The 22,304-nt window shown below is 37.0% G+C and overlaps 1 protein-coding gene across 4 annotated transcripts in view; it reads left to right on the top strand.

Annotated features, from left to right (window-relative positions):
- Positions 1 to 21,505, top strand: part of GRB14 (growth factor receptor bound protein 14) — a 123,965-nt gene extending 102,460 nt beyond the window's left edge. The window contains exons 7-14 of one of the 4 annotated variants that reach the window (XM_043487595.1): positions 3,061 to 3,171; positions 3,363 to 3,458; positions 9,911 to 9,991; positions 16,362 to 16,478; positions 16,570 to 16,642; positions 16,785 to 16,872; positions 19,136 to 19,229; positions 20,529 to 21,505. In XM_043487595.1, coding sequence (XP_043343530.1) covers positions 3,061 to 3,171; positions 3,363 to 3,458; positions 9,911 to 9,991; positions 16,362 to 16,478; positions 16,570 to 16,642; positions 16,785 to 16,872; positions 19,136 to 19,229; positions 20,529 to 20,675 — 807 coding nt within the window. In that variant the 3' untranslated portion in view covers positions 20,676 to 21,505. Of the gene's footprint in view, positions 1 to 3,060; positions 3,172 to 3,362; positions 3,459 to 9,910; positions 9,992 to 10,479; positions 12,365 to 16,361; positions 16,479 to 16,569; positions 16,643 to 16,784; positions 16,873 to 18,741; positions 19,105 to 19,135; positions 19,230 to 20,528 lie in introns of those variants that run through there. The other 3 variants (XM_043487598.1, XM_043487596.1, XM_043487597.1) reach the window with 3 other exon arrangements.
- The last annotated feature ends 799 nt before the right edge of the window (positions 21,506 to 22,304 follow it).

Raw genomic sequence — 22,304 nt, 5'->3', positions numbered from 1 at the left:
TGGTAGAATATTTCATGGAATAGGGCTCTACTTAGGAACCCATTCCTTCACAGAAATCTTTTATGTTTATTTTTAAGTATATATAGTTTGACTACTAGTATTCTGAGCCACCAGGGAAGCCCCATTCTATCTTATAGATGCATTTAACTTTTCTTGAGGATTTAAACCTAGTTCTCAAATTTTTATATTGTAGATAATGTGAGAATGAATAATTACCCATTTTTGTAATTAAGATTTTAGATTTTTCCTTAACCTTTGTAATGAACTTTCTCTTTTCCCAGTGTTCTTAATGTATGAAGTAATATATGAAGTTAGTTTTAAACAGATGTGTGTTGGATCATCTTTATAGTTTTAACACGGGAGAAAAGTAGATTCTAAATCCAGTAACTGTGTTTCTTTCACTGTCTGTCCAGTGATTCTTCTCTGGAAGATATGATAGTATCTCCTCAATTCCTGAATTCTAACTGGTTTCTCATGAAAATCCACACTGCCCATTATCTTTTTCCTTCACCCGGCTCCTTTCTTTTCCTACCTATTACATAATAAGACAGCTCTTACTCCATCTGTTGGAGCCATGCCCTTATCCTCGCCATGATTCCCCCTTGGCTGGGTGGCATTACAAGTATCAAACCTCTATTCTCAGGTCATACTTTAGCTCTCCTCAGCGTGGTGTCTGACTTTGCTAGGCATCATACATGATAGCCTTCTTTCTGTTGTTTATTAGCTAAGTCGTGTCCGACTCTTGAAGAAGGAAATGGCAACCCACTCCAGTATTCTTGCCTGGAGAATGGACAGAGGAGCCTGGGAAGGCTGTAGTCCATGCGGTCGCAAACAGTCGGACGCAACTGAAGTGACTCAGCACACAGCATGCACGTCCAACTGTTTGAGACCCCGTGGACTGTAGCCCGCCAGGCTCCTCTGACTATGGGATTTCCTAGGCAAGATTACTGAAGTGGGTTGCCATTTCCTCCTCTAAGGGATCTTCTCAACCCAGGGATCGAACCTGCATTTCCTGCATTGCAGCAGATTCTTTACCTGTGAACCACCAGGGAAGCCTAGTCTTCTCTCTAGCCTGTGCTTAATGAGCATGTGTTCCATTGTTTATACATGAAAATGATTTTACCTTCTCCCTCAAAAAAGGAATTGCATATATTAGATAACCCCAAGGATTATGATCTTGATACAAATCATGTAGGTTGTCTAATATGGCATACCTGCCTGGCAAAGTGACCATTTCCTTCCCTTTTTCTATGAGAAGGGTCTTATTTGTTTTACTTTGTGAAGATGTAGGCTGCATGGGAGTTGGATAAACACTTTTGCAAGCCTTGGAGGTATAGCTGTGACTTACATTTACAGAGAAATACCTAAGTACCCTGCTGTCCACCTCCCCCCCTTATGTACCCGTGTGCATGCATAGCTTCGCTAACCATGCCAGCTCAGCCTGCAGTCTTACAGTGTGGTAAGCCTTGATATGTCTGCACTTCAGTTCCGTTCAGTTCAGTCTGAGTCATGTCCAACTCTTTGTGACCCCATGGACTGCAGCATGCCAGGCCTCCCTGTCCATCACCAGCTCCCAGAGCTTACTCACACTCATGTCCATTGAGTTGGTGATGCCATCCAAACTAGTGGAACAAAACTCAAGAGAAGAAGCTGATCATGCCTCTCATGGCCTTCCAGTATTTCTTGAGTTGCCTTTTTCTTACATCCAAATGACTCAGCTACACTGACTTCTACACTATCAGTGGGCAGGAATGGTTTTATTCCATCTTCATAGAAATCAGACATTTTTATGAGCAAAGTTTCTATCAAGGAATAAAGTTTTAAAGGCCATGCCAGTGAGAGTACCTTTCTCCCTCCTCCTCCTCCCTTCTCCCAGGACCCTAGGCTGGGTCTCTTTAACAATTTTCTTTTCTGCTTCATTGTTTCATGGAGTTGGGATATTCATTCATTGGGTTAAAGTGCCTAAAGAACAGTGACACGCAGAGAAACAGTTGCATACAACAGAAACTCTTGATGGGATAGCCAGTCTACTGTCCAGTGACTGAATTTTTTTGGATTTGGATTTGAATGGGTTGCTCAAATTGCTGAATGTTCTTCTTTGTCTTTTTGTTTTAAGAATACTACTGCTTCTAAAATTTAAGTGCATACAATCACTTGGGTTCTTGTTAAAATGTAGATTTTGGTTTTGAATCAGCAGACCTGGGGTGGGCCCTGAGATTTTTCATTTTTAATAAACTCCCAGGTGCTGCTGATACTGCAGGTCTGAGATTGCTAGTAGCAAGATTTTAAAGAACAAATGCATTTTGCTCAGTTTTGATTATACATTCAACCCCAGAATTAAGCATTTCTCCAAGTTATTAACCTATCACAGAAGAGTATGACCCAGATTTCCCATGACCAACTCTAAATCTCATGGCTTTCCCAGAGAAAAAATAGCCCTTCATGATTCCATTTTGCCTTGAAAATCATACACATTCCATTGCCAGGTAATTTCCCTGCATTTATCTGTACAGGTTCCCTTGCTTTTGTAAAAGAAGGTAGTCGTGTTGCCTCTTTCATTGCTTGATGTGGTGTGTGAGGCGGTACACAAACATGAGGAATGATCATTTCTCAGTGAAGCAGGGATCATCATCTGTTTCTTTGTTTTTTTCTTTTACTGCTGCAGAAGCTTAAACCACCCTTTTTCCCTTTGAGGAACTACCATTATTTGAAAGCCAGATAAAGAAAACATTTTCAAAAGCTGATCTTTGCTATCTTTCTTCTTTCCCTCAAATTCCTTGAAGGGGTGGTTAAAGCGAGTCATTTTAAATATGGAGATACATTTTTTGGTATATTGGAAGTTAAATTGTAAACAGGTCGCCTCTTCTTAAATTAAATAATCTCATATCCAGCTCCTGGTTATCTAAGGATATGGTGACTTAGTTTTCCTCTCCTTTTGTTTCTATGACATTATTTGGGATAATGTTTACCAAGGTATAAATTATGTAATATAATAGAAATACAAAAGGCAGTGTAAAATATATGTGCCCATGTCAACACACACATGTATATTTTTTTAAGGAACCACGGCATTTGCAGTTTTTCAGCGAATTTGGCAATAGTGATATTTATGTGTCACTGGCAGGCAAAAAAAAACACGGAGCACCGACGAACTATGGATTCTGCTTTAAGGTACAGGCTTAATATTTTGCTAGATGAATAAAGCAAGCCTCAGCCTTTTAGGTAAGCTTGAGTTTCTTTTAATTTCTTTTAAGAAGAGACAGCTTTCTCTTATATATAGGAGAATTTTAGTGGCTTTTATTTCAACAGGTGTTACCTTCAAGATATGCATTAACGATAAACAATGTGCTGTGGCCTTCTAGCCTAACCAAGCGGGAGGGCCCCGGGACCTGAGAGTGCTCTGCGCGGAAGAAGAGCAGAGCAGGATGTGCTGGGTGACCGCGCTTAGATTGCTTAAGGTAATCTCGCTGCAGGCGGGACTTTCCGTTAAATGCTGGGGGTACCATCAAAGTTTGAAAATGGCTGGATTTCAAAGCTCAGAAGACTCACTCTGATTTCGTGTGGTTATGTGAGGAAAAAGAAAAATAACCACCACTACATGCATGTATTTTATTTTTTATCTAAAAGATAAACTTTTCCAGAGTAGAACCTAATGCATTTATCTTGTGTGTGTGTGGAGTCTTCCATTTTTAGAAATGTTCTGATTTTTATTGTTTGGTAAGAGTGTTACATATATAGCCAGTAAAACGGACTGGAATTTCTCCTGTCTGTTACTAAGTCTGCATTTTAAAAACATTGTCATCAATTCGAAGTAAAGTGTATTTTAAAATGTGCCCACCTGGATATGTTTACTGTAGTTGTTTTATGTTTTATTGAAGTATTGTGTGAATTGCTTTTTAGTCTAATGTAAATTATTTTATAAATTTTACTGTAGCTCTATTATTCAAATATTCACCTTTGTGCTAAGTAAGAATTATAGCTTCCATAAGCAGAATTTATTGGCAAGCATTTTGACAAGGAATAAGAATGTTCTGAAAGTAGGTACGGAAGAGAGACACAGCTGATACCTTCCTGGATGTATAGAAAGCACATGTATTTTCAAAACTTGTATGCTAGTAAATTTAGCACAACTTTAAATTTATAATTATAAAACTTTACCCATTTCATTTTAAGAAGGGCAGAATAATCAGGATCAGAATTAGTAGTTGTCATACCAGGCTTGGAGGAAAGTTTTATGTTCTGTCCTTTTCCTTTTTTTTTTTTTCATTGAGGTAAAATACATGTAACATAAAATTAACCAAATCAGCTCTTTTTAATATGAACAAATTAGGGGCATTGAGTACATTCAAAATATTATGCAACTGCCACCTCTGTCTAATTCCTAAACATTTTCTTCACTCAAAATGAAACTCTGTGCCCAGTAAGCAGTTACTCCCAGCCTCTGGCAACCATCTTTTGCCTCTATGGATTTACCAATTTGGATATTTCATACAAATAAAAGTGCCCAGCTATCTCAGTCAGTAGAGCATGCGACTCTTAATCTCAGGGTCATGGGTTCAGGCCCCACATTGGGTGGCACATGTTTTTGGGCATCCCCAGTAGCTCAGTCAGTATAGAATCTGCCTGCAGTGCGGGAGACCTGGGTTTGATCCCTGGGTCGGGAAGATCCCTGGAGAAGGAAATGGCAACCCACTCCAATATTCTTGCTTGAAGAGTCCCATGTACAGAGGAGCCTGGGGGGCTACAGCCCATGGAGTCACAAAGAATTGGACATGACTTAGCAACTAAACCACCATACAAACAAAATCATGCGATATGTGACATTTTGGATCTGGCTTCTTCACTTAGCATAATTTGTGGTTCATCCATGTTGTAGCAGCTTGTATCTGTACGTTGTTCTTTTTATGGCTGAGTAATATTCCATTGTATGTGCATTGTTTAACATACACATATATGTTAAATAAACAATTTGTTTATCCATTTATCCATTGATGGGTATTTGGATTGTTTCTACCTTTTACTGTTGTGAATAGTGCTGTTTTGAACATGTCTATACACATATTTATTTGAGTAACAGTTTTTATTTTTTTATATATATGTATATACCTAAAACGGAGGAGGTAATGGCACCCCACTCCAGTACTCTTGCCTGGAAAATCCCATGGACAGAGGAGCCTGGTAGGCTGTGGTCCATGAGGTCGCCAAGAGTCAGACACGACTGAGTGACTTCACTTTCACTTTTCACTTTCATGCACTGGAGAAGGAAATGGCAACCCACTCCAGTGTTCCCACGTGGAGAATCCCAGGGACGGGGGAGCCTGGTGGGCTGCCGTCTATGGGGTCGCACAGAGTCGGACACGACTGAAGTGACTTAGCAGCATATACCTAAAAATGGAATTGCTGGGCATATGGTAATTCTATGTTTAACTTTTTGATTAATTGCCAAAATGTTTTCCTCAGAGGCTAAACCACTTTATATTCCCACCAGGAATGTATAAGAATTCCAACTTCTCCATACCTCACAAACATGTATTATTTTCCATTTTTTTTTAAAAAAGATAGTCATCCTAGTGGGTGTGAAGTGGTAAGAAGCAAGTGTTTAAAAGTAATTTAAAGCTTGGATTAACTGTGAAATTTTCTTCCTTTTGTGTTATGGCAGAAAGTCACTATGGTTACCTTTTTATTAGAGATTTGTTTGTTTCTCAAATAAGTCTATTGTCAAAATGGCTGTCATGATTTTGATTTCTGCAAATCTTATAATTACTAATTCTTTGAAATCCTCATGATAAGTAGTCCCTAGTCACTTCTATGTTGCTCTCATTGTCATAAAATGTAAAACAAACAAAATGAAAAAGAGAGAAGTACTTTAGGGTGTCTTGGAAACCAACCAGTCAAGGCAGTAGTAACTTGGTAACCAGAGACATGCATTGGAATCATAGGAGGTGCTTTCTGAAGCTCCGTGGCCCAGCTGCAGCCTCGGGGATCCTGAGTTCGTGATTGAGTTCCAAGTGTCTACCTGATTAAGAACCACTGACTTCATCCCGTCCCCTCCTTTCACAGATAAAGAAGCTGGCACTGTTTGAAAGACTTTATTCCATCACAGTTATGGTAGAGAAAATATCTTAAGGTCTCTGATTTTCTCTCCCCTTCCATCAGAACTCTGGAAGCCTAGCTAGGTTGACTGAGGAGATACCTTCCAACCTTGTTTAGCAAAACTTTCTCCCTTCTTATGGACTCAGATTCAAATACCCAACACAGAAGCAGGTGGTAAACCCACTTCCTTTAAATAGTTCTTCAGTGACTCTAACATGCCATTGATCTTACTAGGATGCTCCATTATTTTTATGGAACTAGAAAGATAAGAATTATGCCAATAAAATTATGTGAGGTTTCACAGCACTTATGATTTTTATTTTCATTTGAGTATTTAGATTTATTTAGGCCTATAGACCTACTTCTCATTTTTGTTGAAGTTATCAATTTTGTGTATGTACATGTATATATATGTATATACATGTATATATATATGAAATAAATTAGTTAAGGTATTCATGAAACTTCTTCATATTCTAAATCTGACTTTCTGAATAGTTTCCATCTCAGAGTCATGGATACTTATATTTTCCCCAGATTGTCCAGCTCTGTGCCTTCAAGAGCTTAGGGGAGGCAGATGAGTGCTCTGCCGTGGTCTGTGAGTTTCTTTCTAGCCACTGGCAATCCCTTTGCAAGGTTTGATGCTAATGACTTTTTAATCCCATCAATTTCAGGCAATGGCAAGTTGCTTGGTCCACAGTGAATATAAGATGCCATAGGTTATAATATACAGATTATTAGTCTAAAAACAGATGTCTGTCTGAGAAATGATGAAATATACTGAAAGTTTTGTTCTTTTTGTATCGAGAATGCTCAGTTTTTGGAAGATTGTATCTCCTTGTTGTTTGACTCTTCTCAGTCTCTTTCAAGTCCCAGCTGCCCAGTTTAAAGAGGCTGTGTTGTATCAGTTTTCCATAGCTGCTGTAACACATTACTGCCAGTGTAGTGGCTTAAAACACAAAATTATCATCCTTCACCTCTGTCATTCAGACATCTGAAGTGGGTCTATTGGCCTAAAAAGAAGGTGTCAACAGGGCTCCATTCTCCTTTGGAGGCTTTAAGGGAGGACCTGTTTTCTTGTGCTTTCCAGCCTTTAGAGACTGCTCATGACACCTTCCTCCATCCTTAAAGTCAGCAATATCCTGCTGAGTCCATGCTCCCTTTTTTCTGATTCTCTCTTCTGGTTCTGGATAAGGACCCTTGTGATTACACTGGATCCACAAGGATCATCTAAGACAATCATGTCATTCCAAAGTCAGCTGATCAACACCCTTCATCGTATCTGCAACCTTATTTCCCCTTTGCCAGCTATCCTAGCAACCCACACGAGTATCTTTGCTTGGAGAATTCCATGGACAGAGGAGCCTGGTGGGCTACAGTCCATGGGGTCGCAGAGTCGGACACGACTGAGCGACTTAACACACACACAGCTAGCCTGGTGTATTATATTCACAGGTTCCAGGATGTGGACATATATGGCCCATTATTCTGCTACCACATCCATGTTTCCTGTTTGTTTCAATTATGGCAACGCTTTTCCAGATGAGGCTGGAAATACAGGCCAGCATCAGTGAAGTCCTTTAGCATGGAGCCAATGAGAAACCACCATGGAATCAAACAGGAAATTGATATGATCTGTTTTACAGTTTAAAATAATCAGTTACAGGAAGTCTGAGCCTGCCAGCACAGACACATTTGAGACTCTCTAACAGGGGACTGGCAGCTTGTTAATGAGCTGCTGATTTGATCCCCATGGCTGGTGCAGCTGGGCTCACCTGGGCTTAGAGGTAGCTTTTGATCATCTCCTTTGGTTGTCTGTTGTGTTATTTCCACAGTTTATCAGCAAGGAGCAGGGGAAGACTAGTCTATGTTATGTTGGCTCAACCAGACGTACCCTTCTTATTTCCATTATATGCTGTTTATTAGATGTAGTCTCCCCCAAGAATTTTGGCCTCTTGTTTTATTTTCCTTTCTTTTTCATATATACATGTAAATTCTTCATGTAGCAACAAACAGAAATATTCCCATTCTCTTTGAAGAAATTCCATTTCAATGTAGAATCAGAAAAAAATCAGAGACTTAGAAAAGGGGAGATTTGTTCATGTAGAGTGTCCCAGGTACATGGTGTCTTTTCCCCTTACCTTCAGTTAGAACTCTTTAACATATTTTGGTCCCTTATCTGCCCCTCCACAGGACAGGGAAATATTAAGGTGATCCATGCCCTACCTCTTGGACGGAGTTAACTGCCTACTAAAGACTTCAGCAGCACAGAAGCAACTTCCCAAAGCCAGGGGGTATTGGGGATAGAACATCTTTGAAGAAAACAGTCTTATTAGTAGATGGCAGACTTTTCACTACAGGTGAATAAAAGGTGTCCAGGCAGCACGTACTTGTGAAAGTGTTGGTTGGAGTCTTATATATTCTTCAAAATGAACTTGACTAGAAATTAAGCTCCTCTGTCTTCTTTTTAAAGTCATTGTAGGCTTAGAGTTGATTTAAAATAAATTTCATTAGATCCTATTAATGTCAATCAAACCTTAAATTAAAAAATAACTTTTAGAAGTTGGGAAATAATTGGATAAAGAAGTCAACACAGAGAATTTTAAATGACTCTAGGTTTGTATTCATATTAAAAGCAAAATCTTGAAGACAGTGACTTCCCTCGCCCCCCTCTGACTTTCTGCCTAATTACCAAATATATCCACATTGCTGAAATTGCTTTCATGAAAATAGTTTTTAGTAGAGAAATAGCTCTGTTGGAATGTTTAAATGGAATTCATCCTAAGGGTAATATTTGTTTCCATGGTGTCTTTTCAAAGTCTTTTATATAGGACCTACTTTTAAGTTCATAATGGCTCCATGAAATGGAGAGAATTATAGAGGGTAGCAGAAAAAAAGATAAGCCTATCTGTTCCATTGGTTTCTTCCTTCCTTCCTTCCTTTCTTTTTTTTTTTTTTTTTTAAGGGAGTAACTTAAATCTAAGGGGGTTATCTTCCAGTTTTAGATGGGGGCTCCTGTAAGATGTTTGGTCATGGTAGTTGACATTCTTAGTGTTTCTCAAACTAATAATCCAATTATAATCCAGACCCACTTTCTTATCCTAGCCTGGCAGTCTGGTTCTTATGATGCTACCTCTTGAAAGTACATTGTATAGTTCTGATCTATTGTTCTTTACATTGTATGCCATGACCCTTTGCCTGACATCAACCTGATGCCCTACCATTTTGATTCCCAGAATTTAAAGTCAAAAATTAAACAATAGCCTAAGAGTATTGTTACCAGAGGGATGGTACAGTGCCAGGAATCTCCAAAATAGGATCAAGTTTGTGGATTACAAAAAAACAGTGCAATTCATCAATCAGTCATTGAAGAGTTATAGTAAATTTGTCATTGAAGAGTTATGGTAAATTTTACCCAATTCTGCTTAGGATGTGTGTCAGATTCTCAGAGTCTTTGCACCATAAACCCAGGAAGACTTCCCAAGTGAGCTCTCTCATCACTAGGTGATATACCACGCCACATAGTTTTGGTGCTATTGACGCTAAGAATAACGAGTAGGAATGTCAATTCCAGATCTTTATATTGTGAGCTAGAACTTAAGTGTGGGTCCCAATAAAAACCACTCTTTTAAACTGTCCCATTTAGAACATCAAATTTTGTCTTTCAAACTTTTGGTTGCTTTACTTATTTGTTTTAATGAAAGCTTGTAATTTTTATTTTTTTATATTGATGTATAATGAATGAAAGTATTGATTTTCATAAGTTATGTATGTGGTAAAAGTGGTGGGACTGTGTTTTTATTTATTTGTTCTGCAGTATGGCATGCAGCTATACCAGAATTACATGCATCCATATCAAGGCAGAAGTGGCTACAGTTCTCAGAGTATATCTCCCATGGTAAGGACCAAGTTTTTGAACCTACATCTTATTTTATATTTACATTACATTAATTTGCAATCATGTTACATTATAAATGTACATTATAATACATTTCCTGTTTTTTTTTTTTTTTTGTCAAGTAAAGTAACTTTTGAACAGCTTCTTACCATCATGTTATATTAAACTATTTACATTTGGCTTTTGTGTGATTGCAGCCTATGTGATAAAATCACGTAGTGGGGCGTACGTTAAGTAGTCACTTAAAATAATGTTTTATGTTAAAGAAAAATTTTAAATATTTGAAAGAATTATGAGAGTCATTGTGTGTCATTACATTGAGGATTAGATCTTAATAAGATATTTGATAGAACACTGTCCTTGAGAATGTAGATATTTCTTAATTATTGATTTGATTGTAGGTTTATTTATTTAAATATTAATTCTGGGATTATCATAGCCTGTGACTTCTTTTGCATTCTGACTTTCTAACAACAATATTTTTAAAGTTTCAGGTCCTTGAAAAACATACCGCTCTCCAGGAAACCCAAAAGATGCAAGCCAAAATATTGGTTGTGCATTACATTAAGACTAGCACCGCTTCACAAGTTTATCCTAAATGGCACTTGGATATTTATACACAGATACATCTTTCCCCGTCTTTGGGACCTAATTTTAATTTCCTGTGCATTAACAAGAAATTTATTTTTGAACTTAAAGTTTATGTTCTGCTGTTTTTGCTTGTGCTCTTTACTATTGAGTATATTGGAAATTTGGACATATGAGCTTGTATGACAAATTGGCTAACATGCTGCATTTACACTTAGGTTAAAACATGCTTTTCATGGCTGTGACCAAGGGAGGTGCATTTTCGCACGTGGTAACATAGCAGATAAAACGCTTAGTTCTAGGAATGAGGCATGAAATAATGTCAATTATGTATCCTGATAGACTAATATGGAAAAAGAATTCCAATTCTGTAGTTATGGTGCTTTAAGTTAAGGAAGAGTAACTTTTCATTTTTATATCGATTACTTTTTAGCTCCAAAATAAGAAAGTAAGGAATGTAATGAATTTTTATAAAAGCAGTAGCTTTAAGGTGAGAATTTTTATAATTTGTCAGCTTACCCTAATCTTTTAATTCATGTATATATGAATAATGAATTTTATTATCTTAATCCTTTTCTAAATCCTTCTAAATTTCTTTCAGAGTCTAAAGTTATTAGGATGAGCATGTTAATAGCAGCCATGATTTGGAGGCAATTATTATTTAGTATCCTCTTAATCACAGGGAAAAAATGCTATAAAATAAGTCCTTTCCAGTCTCATCATTGTCATTAATATACAAGTATAGTATTATTCTTGCTTCTTTCCACTGAAACTGATCCTACTGTTGATCATTATATCTATGACAGTTCAGTTAATGTAGCTTTATTTTTTCAGCACCTTGTATAAGAAAAGACACTCCTTGAGTCTTGAATTTGGCTGTAAACAGGGGTTCAAGGACAAGAGGTTTAAACCTCTGTGATGAGGACAAGGATCTAGTCCTGTATGGCAGTTGACATGATCAGACAAAATGGCATCTCAGCTCTTCTTAATTTTCACGAAGGAAACCTAGAAGACTGGGGAGGCATTTTTGTTTACTTTGATATCTATACAGAATCCCAGGATAATTTCTAGATGAGAAAATCAGTGACCTCACCTGCCTCCGTGGGTTTTCATCAAGGTACCATGTTCAAGGAGCAACAGGAAAAGCTTCCTAATTTTGTTATAGTTTTAAGGGACAATATTTTCTTCTCCAGGGATTCATTTTGAGAAGGGAAATGAGAAAAAAAATGATCATACCATAATGAACATCTTAACTATATATAGCACACAGTAGCTACCCCATCAACCTTTGAAAGGAGAATCATCAGCAGATATTTCAAGAAGCAGATATTTGGTCTTTTTTTAGGACAAAAAAAGGAATTCGTTTAAAGGAACATCTGTTCATTAGACCCTGGCCAGAATGAGGGGATGGGAGAAGCAAATCAACTGAAGTTCTTATTTATTGTTTCTCATATTTGACCTTGAGCTAGACATTCCAAATTGCCATTTTCTCCCCTGTACCTCCCATCCCGTGGTACAGAAAAGAACCTTAGAGAGGGCCTGTCACTATTTTCACCAAGAGTGTGACTTTGGCTGAGTCACTGCTGTCCTGCAGTATAAAATAAGGGAGGGTGGTTGTGTGATCTGTGGAAATGATTACCCCTCTGATGTCCCATGGCTCTGTACGATACTGATGAGGGGATGGCCTGCACTGCATGTTTATGCGAAAGTCAGTTGCTCAGTCGTGTCTGACTCTTTGCGACCCTGTGGACTGTAACCCGCCAGGCTTCTCTGTCCATGGAATTCTGCAGGCAAGAATACTGGGGTCGGTTGCCATTCCCTTCTCCAGGGGATCTTTCTGACCCAGGGATTGAACCTGGGTCTCCTACATTGCAGGCAGATTCTTTACCATCTCAGCCACCAGGGAAGCCCTGGAGTGGCAGAGACTGAGTAGTTAACTAGTTGCTGCTTAGCTAAGCTGCCTGAAAAACATTTCAGGCCCCAGCCTCACTCAAAAGTGTTTGGATCTGATCTCAAGGATGATCCGGATAATGGAGGGTGTACTCAGGCTCCTTCTTTCTTAAAGAGAGGCAAGCTGTTAAAATCACGGACTTTTATTTTTCGGGCTTGCCCTGTTTATCCACCACATGGAAGAGCTAGAAAAAGGGACAAATAGTTGAGAAATACATTGATTCTGAATGTTAACAATGTCGCTTTCTATGTGAAAGAAATTGAGTTGAAAATGACCTTTTGGTTCAAGTCAGATTTTTCTTCACTTCCATTTCTTTGTCCACCAAAGGTAAACTATTAATTTTTCATCTACCACCTGCCATTCAGTAGAAACATTTGCTCTATTTCTGTGTGTTCCCTAGCCTAGTAATGTAGCAAATGAAAATACTTATTTGTATTGTAGACTCCCTACTTAAGGTCAAGTAATTATGGAACATGGGATCTTGTTTTACATTTCAGCCTGTCATACTATAAGGGGGAAAATGAGAAATGAATTAAGAACAACTGCTTATGTTTATTTTTCTTTCCTAACGGTATTTTTATGTTGTCAGAGTCTTGTGATTACAGAGGCCATCTTGGCATGTGAAGGCAGAGGTGTTATATGGATAAAGCTATCATTACGATTGAGATTAGTTACTCTGTGGCTTGGGCAGGTGGAAGCTTTTCATTAATGTCGGCAAAGCAAAAGTATATCTGACTGGTCCACAGCCCAGCACAGGAGATCATGGGGTGAGAAGGGCAAAGTAAGGTGTGACAGCAAATAGAGATTACAGAGACAGCATCTGTCTGGAAAGAGCAGCTGTCAGTTACAAAAACTCCTGTAACAAATGAAAAATTGCACGCCGGATCTCCACAAATAAAGATGAACTGTAATAAGATTGTGGACCACTAGAGCAAGGTTTTGAGAGGAAATAATAAATGCTAACAAAGTGGGATGTGTAACACAGAGATAAATGATCCCCCCTCCCATTTTTGTATGAACCAAGTTTTGTTTCGAGCAGACATTTGACTAGAGTCTGTTAGACAAAGCAGGATATGCCAGAAACCATGTGGAGAGAGAGGCAAAATGGCCTTAAGCCAGGAGTCTCCAGGTGTATGTTGGCTCATCCTTACTATGAAAACTCCTTTTTTTGTGTGGTGTGTGTGTGCGAGCACATGCCCAGTCATGTTCGGTTCTTTGCAACCCCAGGGACTGTAGTCCGTCAGGCTTCTCTGTCCATGGAATTTTCCAGGCGGGAATACCAGAGCGGGTTGCCATTTCCTTTGGGGGATCTTCCTGACCCGAGAATTGAACTGCATCTCTTTTGTGTCTCCTGGATTGGCAGGTGGATTCTTTAGCACTGGCTCCATCTGGGAAACCCATTTTTTGTGTGTGTTGCTCGTCTATTAATGACCAGTGGGGAAAAACTATTAAACATTGCCCATGCTGGTTTATGGGGTTCCTAGTTGGCACTATGGTAAGGAACCCACCTGCCAATGCAGGAGATTTAAGAGACATAGATTTGATCCCTGGGTAGGGAAGATCCTCTGGGGGAGGAAATGGCAACCCACTCAGTATACTTGCCAGGAGAATCCCATGGACAGAGGAGTCTGGTGGATTATGGTCTCACTTATTCAGTTCAGTTCAGTCACTCAGTCGTGTCCAACTCTTTGTGACCCATGGACTGCAGTATGCCAGGCTTCCCTGTCCATCACCAACTCCTGGAGCTTACTCAAATTTATTTCAGTGGAGTTGGTGATGCCATCCAACCATCTCATCCACTGTCATCCCTTTCCACTCCTGCCTTCAGTCTTCCCAGCGTCAGAGTCTTTTCCAAAGAGTCAGTTCTTTGCATCAGGTAGCCAAAGTATTGGAGTTTCAGCTTCATCAGTCCTTCTAATGAATATTCAGACTGATTTCCTTTAGGATGGACTGGTTGGATCTCCTTGCAGTCCAAGGGACTCTCAAGAGTCTCCTCCAACACCACAGTTCAAAAGCATCAATTCTTCGGCGCTCAGCTTTCTTATAGTCCGACTCTCACATCCATACATGGCTACTGGAAAAACCAAAGCTTTGACTAAACGGACCTTTGTTGGCAAAGTAATGTCTCTGCTTTTTAATATGCTGTCTAGGTTAGTCATAACTTTTCTTCCAAGGAGCAAGCATCTTTTTATTTCATGGCTGCAGTCACCATCTGCAGTGATTTTGGAGCTCCAAAAAATAAAGTCTGTCACTGTTTCCATTGTTTCCCTATCTATTTGCCATGAAGTGATGGGATCAGATGCCATGATCTTAGTTTTCTGAATGTTGAGTTTTAAGCCAACTTTTTCACTCTCCTCTTTTACTTTCCTCAAGAGGCTCTTTAGTTCCCCTTTGCTTTCTGCCATAAGGGTGGTGTCATCTGCATATCTGAGGTTACTGATATTTCTCTCGGCAATCTTGATTCCAGCTTGTGCTTCATCCAGTCCAGCATTTCTCATGATGTCCTCTGCATATACGTTAAATAAGCAGAGTGATAATATACAGCCTTGATGTGCTCCTTTCCTGATTATAAACCAGTCTGTTGTTACGTGTCCAGTTCTAACTGTTGCTTCTTGACTGGCATAAAGATTTCTTAGGAGGCAGGTCAGGTGGTCCGGTATTCCTTTTTCTTTCAGAATTTTCCACAGTTTGTTGTTACCCACACAGTCAAAGGTTTTGGCATAGTCAATATAGCAGAAATAGATGTTTTTCTGGAACTCACTCACTTTTTCGATAATCCAACAGACTGTGATCTATAGGGTCATAAAGAGATGGACACAACTGAAGTGACTTAACATGCATGCACATGCTGGTTTTGGATATTTTGTCTTTTGATTTCTGTAAACCGAGTGACACTTGTAATTGGAGAGTTATCAACTTTTTTTTTTTTAGGATACATTATTTAAGATGACACATTTTTAAGAAAGATGGTTGTGAATTAGAGTCCTAAACAAAGAAAAAATAAATAAGGTCCATGTTTTGGATGTTTCATTTTCACAGTCAGAGAATATGAATAAAAAAAGTAATTGGCAAAGATGACTTTCTTACTTGTTTAAAATTATTTAAAGATGTCTTCCTTTTGTATTGGTTCTTTTGTCTTTCAGACTAATTTTTGCAACTCTCATTTTGCCATGTTTATGCCTACAAGATGAAAAAACATTCGCATACTAAATCATAGAAATTTTAGTATTATGGAGTTATCTGAATTATTTCATTAAATTTCATTTTCTAAGATAGAGGAAAGTTGACGTGATAAACTTTTAAAATACATGTTATTGGTTTATTATAAAATATGAGTACTGTTTCTTTCTAAAGAAGTAATGTAAGTCAGTCTGTTATAGCTTTAGTGTATCTTGAATCTTAATAAAAGCTGTTTTATAAGTAGGTAGATTTAACATATAAATAATCATTGATGAATTTCAAAGCATAACAGAGGGATGAATTTGGAAGTGATGGATATTTTTAGCCACATGAAGGGTTAATTTTTGGAAATTGGTATTTTTCTGCTTAAATGAATACAAAGATATAGGGTTGCTTTAGGAGAAAGACATACTTACCTTGAAAGCTATTAATCTCTCTTAATTCAGTGACCTTAACAAATAACTGTGTAACCTACTTAAATAGATTATTTTATAGCATCATTTCCTATTCAATATGTATTGTTAACTTTTTAATTTCCTGCTAGTTACCTTTGGAACCATATCCTAAAATGGAAATGTATTGCCAGCAAAAGACTGAAAGGTAACTTCAAAGGTATTTTCGAGGTAAAAAAAAAAATGTGCTTTTTTCCAGAGAAGTATATCAGAGAATTCCCTGGTAGCAATGGACTTCTCAGGCCAGAAAACCAGAGTTATAGAAAATCCCACTGAAGCCCTTTCCGTTGCAGTTGAAGAAGGACTAGCTTGGAGGGTACAGATTAGCTTCCTGTTCTTCAAAATGTTTATGATTTGAATTTGTTTCACCCTGAAAGTTGAAATTTGTTTCCCACTTCCTTATGCAGAAAAAAGGATGTTTACGCCTGGGCAGTCACGGGAGCCCCACCGCGTCTTCACAGAGCTCTGCCACAAACATGGGTATGTCTGTTCAGTCACCGCGGCCAGCTGGGCGGGAAGGTTGCATTTAGACGTAGTCACCGAGGGGCGAGGGTCAGAGTACATGTAACTAGACTGTGATCGTTGCAAACAAATCTTGTATTACCCCACTTTATTTCTTCAGCTATCCACCGGTCCCAACCATGGTTTCACCACAAAATTTCTAGAGAGGAAGCTCAGCGATTAATTATTCAGCAAGGTCTAGTGGATGGGTAAGTTAGATTTTGAATAGCACTGATTTTTGATTTCTCCTATAATCAGCAATTACTTATTCAACACACAGAGAGAGTTTTGATTTCAGCTCAATGAAGTGACTTTGTGCTGTAAGGATGGTTGCCACTGAATCCTAGCAATACCTAGACAATACCTGTTACATAGTGGTTGCATAGTCTTTGTCCATAAAGAAAAGAGTTGAATAGGATTCTCTGGTCTTAAACAGTGATAGTTAATATTTTGCCATTCTGTGCATCTCAGATATTAATTGATGGGGCAAAAGCTGAACACGTTTTGGCGTGTCAACATTTTGATTTGAATTGATTAGTACAGTGGCAAAGTATGGTTTGTGTCATGACACAACCACATCTTACAAAACCATGAACCACATCTTACATGTTACACATTTTTTAAGTTTGATGGAGGGTGTGTTAAAGTAAAATATAAAAGTAAAGTAAAAAGCTGTTTCTTATGTACTTAGATTATGCCATGTTTTTCTGTTTACATCCCATTTCTTTCCTCTAAATTTTAACAGTTTCAAGTAATATAAACCTATGAAAATAGTACTTTTTGATTCTTCTCATGTTATCTTTTAGTGGGAGACCATAGAAGACACAGGAGAAGCAGAAAATTTATTATGCAAGATTTATAGTCTAAAAAATTTTATTCTTCTCAAATTACTCAGTGTTACAGATACTTCCTATAAAATAATATTAGCTGAATTTTATTCCTAAATGCAGCACAAATGAAGGAGGTTGTATTGAGGTTTGGATGGGAAATAAAACCAGCATCAATTTAAACAAGTGGTAATGGGTGGGCTGCTCTCTATAGGGTCACATAGAGTCGGACATGACTGCAGTGACTTAGCAGCAGCAGCAGCAATGGGATCTTACATCTTCAAGGGTTGGATTAAGATGATGGCAAGATTTCAAGGTGATTTAATATAGACATTTGGACAAAAATGCATTTTCATGTAGAAGATTATTAATAGCAAGTCAGCATTTCAGTAGACTCTAAATAAGAAAAGATTTCAATATACTCTGCATGGAACTAGATCTTTTTAGATTAAATCTGAACAATCAGCGGAATTACCATCTGATAAGACCAATAAAAGAAATAAATCACAAAGAATTGTCAAAATATTTTGGAGGATTATAATTTTCCTTATTTCTGAGCCCAGTTTTTTTAATTGAATGACATAACTGCATAAAGAATGAGAGTATCGTTATGTTTTACGTTTTTTAATTTTTGAAAAATGGTTTTTGGTATTCCTTTTGGAAAGATGTGATGCTGTCAGGCAGTCCACTAGGGGGTAGTGTTGATCCACTCAGGAATCAGGAATGGGGCAAGACTTAGAGCTTGACTGACCAGGGAAACGCCCTTTTGTCCCATCTCCCAGGGATGTAATGTCAGAATCACACAGCACAGATGCAATGGATAATCTTGTCATTTGGCTCTCTTTCCCCAGCAGAGTGAGATCAGTATTGGAGTCACCAGTGGGGACTGTTGGCACAGTCTGTTTGCCAGCCATCATTACAAAGATGGTGATGCACTGAGTTGCCAGTTAATAAGAATCAGCCTGGCCACGTTTTTCTTAGGCCGTTAGGACGTGTCTTGTTTTTCTACTTGTTATAGAGACTTTATGCTACCCTTTTCAAGGTTGAAGTAAATGTTGTTTGGGTGTTTCTTTTACTAAAAATATTTTGCTCAAACATTTAATAAATGATTTCACGATTGATTTTTTAGAATATATTCACTTCTCAGTTTCAGTTGTATGTAATAGTAAGAACCAGAATAAAAAAAAAAAAGTATCCAGTATAGAAGAGTGGGTTTAAAATTTTTTAATTCTAAAAATTTTCTTTCTGCAGGACCTTACATGACCCAGAAGAAACAATATGCTAATGATTCATTCTCTGTACCAAAGAGTTGCATATGATTACCCAACTTCCCACTGGAAAAAGGACTTGGCAATAATTGTTGATGCCAGCATAGCTTTATATTGGTTATTGTGAGGAAAAAATCTGACAAATGACTGTGTATTTATCCTATTCAAATTAAATTAGTTCCAATGATAGTTTTTTAGTATTAGAGTATATCATACCATATTGTTTACCATGTTGCATAATCCTATCATTGAATACACAGTAAAGGAAAACCCTGGCTACATTTAGGAATGTACTTCCTGGATTTGGTATAGGCTATATTTCTATGAAATCCATGAATAAATAAAGAAAAATATTGAAATTCCTTCTCTCTCTTTAGAGTTTTCTTGGTACGGGATAGTCAGAGTAACCCCAAAACTTTTGTACTGTCAATGAGTCATGGACAAAAAATAAAGCACTTTCAAATTATACCAGTAAGTATTTGTGATTTCTTATTCGTGTATTAGAGATGATCTTAATGCATAAGCTTTTGGAGACTTTAGTTTTCTTTGGTTCTTTTATTAAATATAATATGGGAGCTTGTGCTTTGACTAGAGTTAACTATGGCAGAAATGGTTTTATGAGTCTGAATTAATATAAGAAATACAGGAATTGTAAAAATTAAATTTCCCTTTTCTCATGAAATATGATTTGGTAATATTGTATAGACCCCATGCCACCTATTATTAAAAGGCCACTGAAAATTCTTTCTCCTGAAATCTACTAGTGGTTGTTTAAAAACCATTATCTTAAAGCCCGTTCTCCTCTCTTGTCCCAAAAATGTTTTTTTGTAGTTTTGTTTATAATCATCATTATGGATATGTAAGCAGGTGTTGTAGCACTGGAGATCATTATTTAAACTATTCTGAACACCTTTTAAAAATGTAATTCTGCTTCCAGGTGGCACAGCTTGCTTTGAGATTTTTTGTTGTTGTTGTTATTATTGCTTCTGCTGTGTGTGTGTATGTGTGTATACACATGCATGCATGTATGTATGCATGTGATCTGTGTATTAGAACCAGATTGTGTGGAACAGAGATCCAGTCTACTTTTAAGAAAGTATTAACATGAAATTGCTAAGTTGCTAGTGTTTTCTTTTTTCAAATGAACTCTTTTTGAAATTATCCAATCCATATGAAGTTTCTTCCTGACTACATTTGATTATGTGAGTGACATCCCTGGCAAGTTATGAATTGCTTAATGCCCGAAGATCTCAATGCAAAGGGGAAAAAAAACCCAAACCAACCTGTCATTCCATTAACATAATGTTTGACTGACTGCTCCAGAATCAATTTACTGATACAAATTCTGGTGGATATTCATGTTTAAATATACAAAGTGAGGGTTTAGGTAGACAGCAATTAGAAATGGAAATTATTTTCTGAGGGTAGGCATAACAAAATTTTTTGTTTACTCTTACACTAAATAGTGCAGATTTCTCACTGTGTACTGTATTGATTCAGACTTGTCCTACTATTCTAACTACAGAACGTTAAGAGAATTAAAGATACAGGAAGTAGAGCCACACCTTACTTGGGATCAGATGATATTTCCTTTAGATGCAAGTAAAGTTACAAAAAAGAAGTGGGTGTGCCAAAATCTTCTTTTCACTGTCCTTTAGTATTATAAATGTGTCAGTTCTGGCATTTGAACATGCAGTGTGCAATAAAACATGATTGACTTTCTGAGTAGTTTTTTCCCTTCTTACTGGTTTGTTGGTTTTCCTGTTTCAGGTGGAAGATGATGGTGAGATGTTCCACACTCTTGATGATGGACATACAAGATTTACGGATCTAATCCAGTTGGTGGAGTTCTATCAACTCAATAAGGGCGTTCTTCCTTGCAAGCTGAAACATTATTGTGCTAGGATTGCACTTTAGCCAAACCAGAAGTGACTTCTTAAACTGTTGAGGAAAAATAACTCAAGAAAAAGACCATAAATAAGGGTGAAGGCATTGCCATGGTGAAAATAATCTATTTCACCTACAATTATAAAAAATAGTTTGTACATTACAAATAATTCAAGATTTGGATTGACATTACCTTCATCATTTAAAAATTCATTAGTTAAAATTAAACCTCAGAAAAAAATGATTTGGTGTGTTCTTGTGTGATTTTACATTATTAAAATATTTTCTTCAAATATGCATAATTTAGACATCTTTCTGTCCTTATTTACTATAGCAGCATTAGAATTCTCAACCACAAAATGTGAAAAAAATTTGAGGCTCAGAATGAATTATTTGTGGACTGAATTTCAATTATACCACTGTTTTTATAACTTAAGAAGTATGACAAAAATTCAAGTTATCAATTAAAAGAAGCTACTCGCAACCTGTTAATAAAACTAAAAACTATTTTGAATTGTATATTTTCTGAGTTTATTATAACCTTAAGATCAAATCATATTTTGAAATAACAGCTGAAATTTTTTTGAAATATATTGATTTTTCAGAATGACTTTTATTACATATTAAATTATTAATTATACCATAATTTTTACACTGGTATTGTACCTATCAGTGACATTATTTATTGCATTTTTTTCATTTATTTAAGGATTGACTGTGACTATCTACCTGTTTTTAAGAAAATGATCAAAATGTAGAGGGGATTTAGATAATTTGCACATGCTTTCTCATGGCATATAAATTTATGACAGTGTAACATTTTCACAGTAATATTTCCCATTTGCCCCATGCTGTAACTTTCAGAAGGTTCTTTAGATCCTTATACAGCTAGATCATTAACCTGATCAAAATGTTAAAATCAAAGATATAAAAATCTATTAAGATTCAAATAGGTAAATCCAAGCTATTCTCTTTTCATACCCCCTTTTCTGTTTCTTACCTTGGCAACATCAGTATGAAAGACAAAGGTTTCGGAAAGTTGTGACACCAGCCTCCCTTATCACCTCCCTGAGACCATATAGAAAGCTTTTGTTGGGATTCTATCTCTATTTTTCCTACTTTTTGTGAGAAGGGTATTCAGTGTTCTAAAAAAGGATGAGAAGTTAAACAGCAAAAAAAATTAACATAATACACAATGTTGCCCATCTGCTCTGATCCTTGTAAAACATTGTGGGAAAGTTAAGATTTTTTTAAGAATAATATTTCAAAAATGCATACTTTAATTTTAAATAAAAGCTATACATTTTTAGTAATAGAGCATCTGAAACATTCACAAAATGCTAATAAAATCAGCTGTTACTAGAAAAGAATTATTGACAGAATTTAAAAGTAGTCAATTTATTTTTAGCCAGTTCAAACCTAATTCTTAAAACACCGAAACTTAGAGCACAAATCTGATGTTATCAAAGATTGATCTGTCCATATATAGATATACCTATGGCTGATTCATGTTGATATTTGGCAGAAGCCAATAAAATTCTGTAAAGCAATTATTCTTCAATCAAAAAATAAATAAAAATCTTAAAAACACCAAAAAAAAGAGATAGATTTGGTGTCTTACAAAGGCTTGGATGATACACAGGATCTCTAAATAGTAGA

Source organism: Cervus canadensis, chromosome 15, assembly GCF_019320065.1.
Source record: "Cervus canadensis isolate Bull #8, Minnesota chromosome 15, ASM1932006v1, whole genome shotgun sequence".
In the NCBI taxonomy this organism is placed as follows: domain Eukaryota; kingdom Metazoa; phylum Chordata; class Mammalia; order Artiodactyla; family Cervidae; genus Cervus; species Cervus canadensis.
This window is presented reverse-complemented; position numbering and strand designations above follow the sequence as displayed.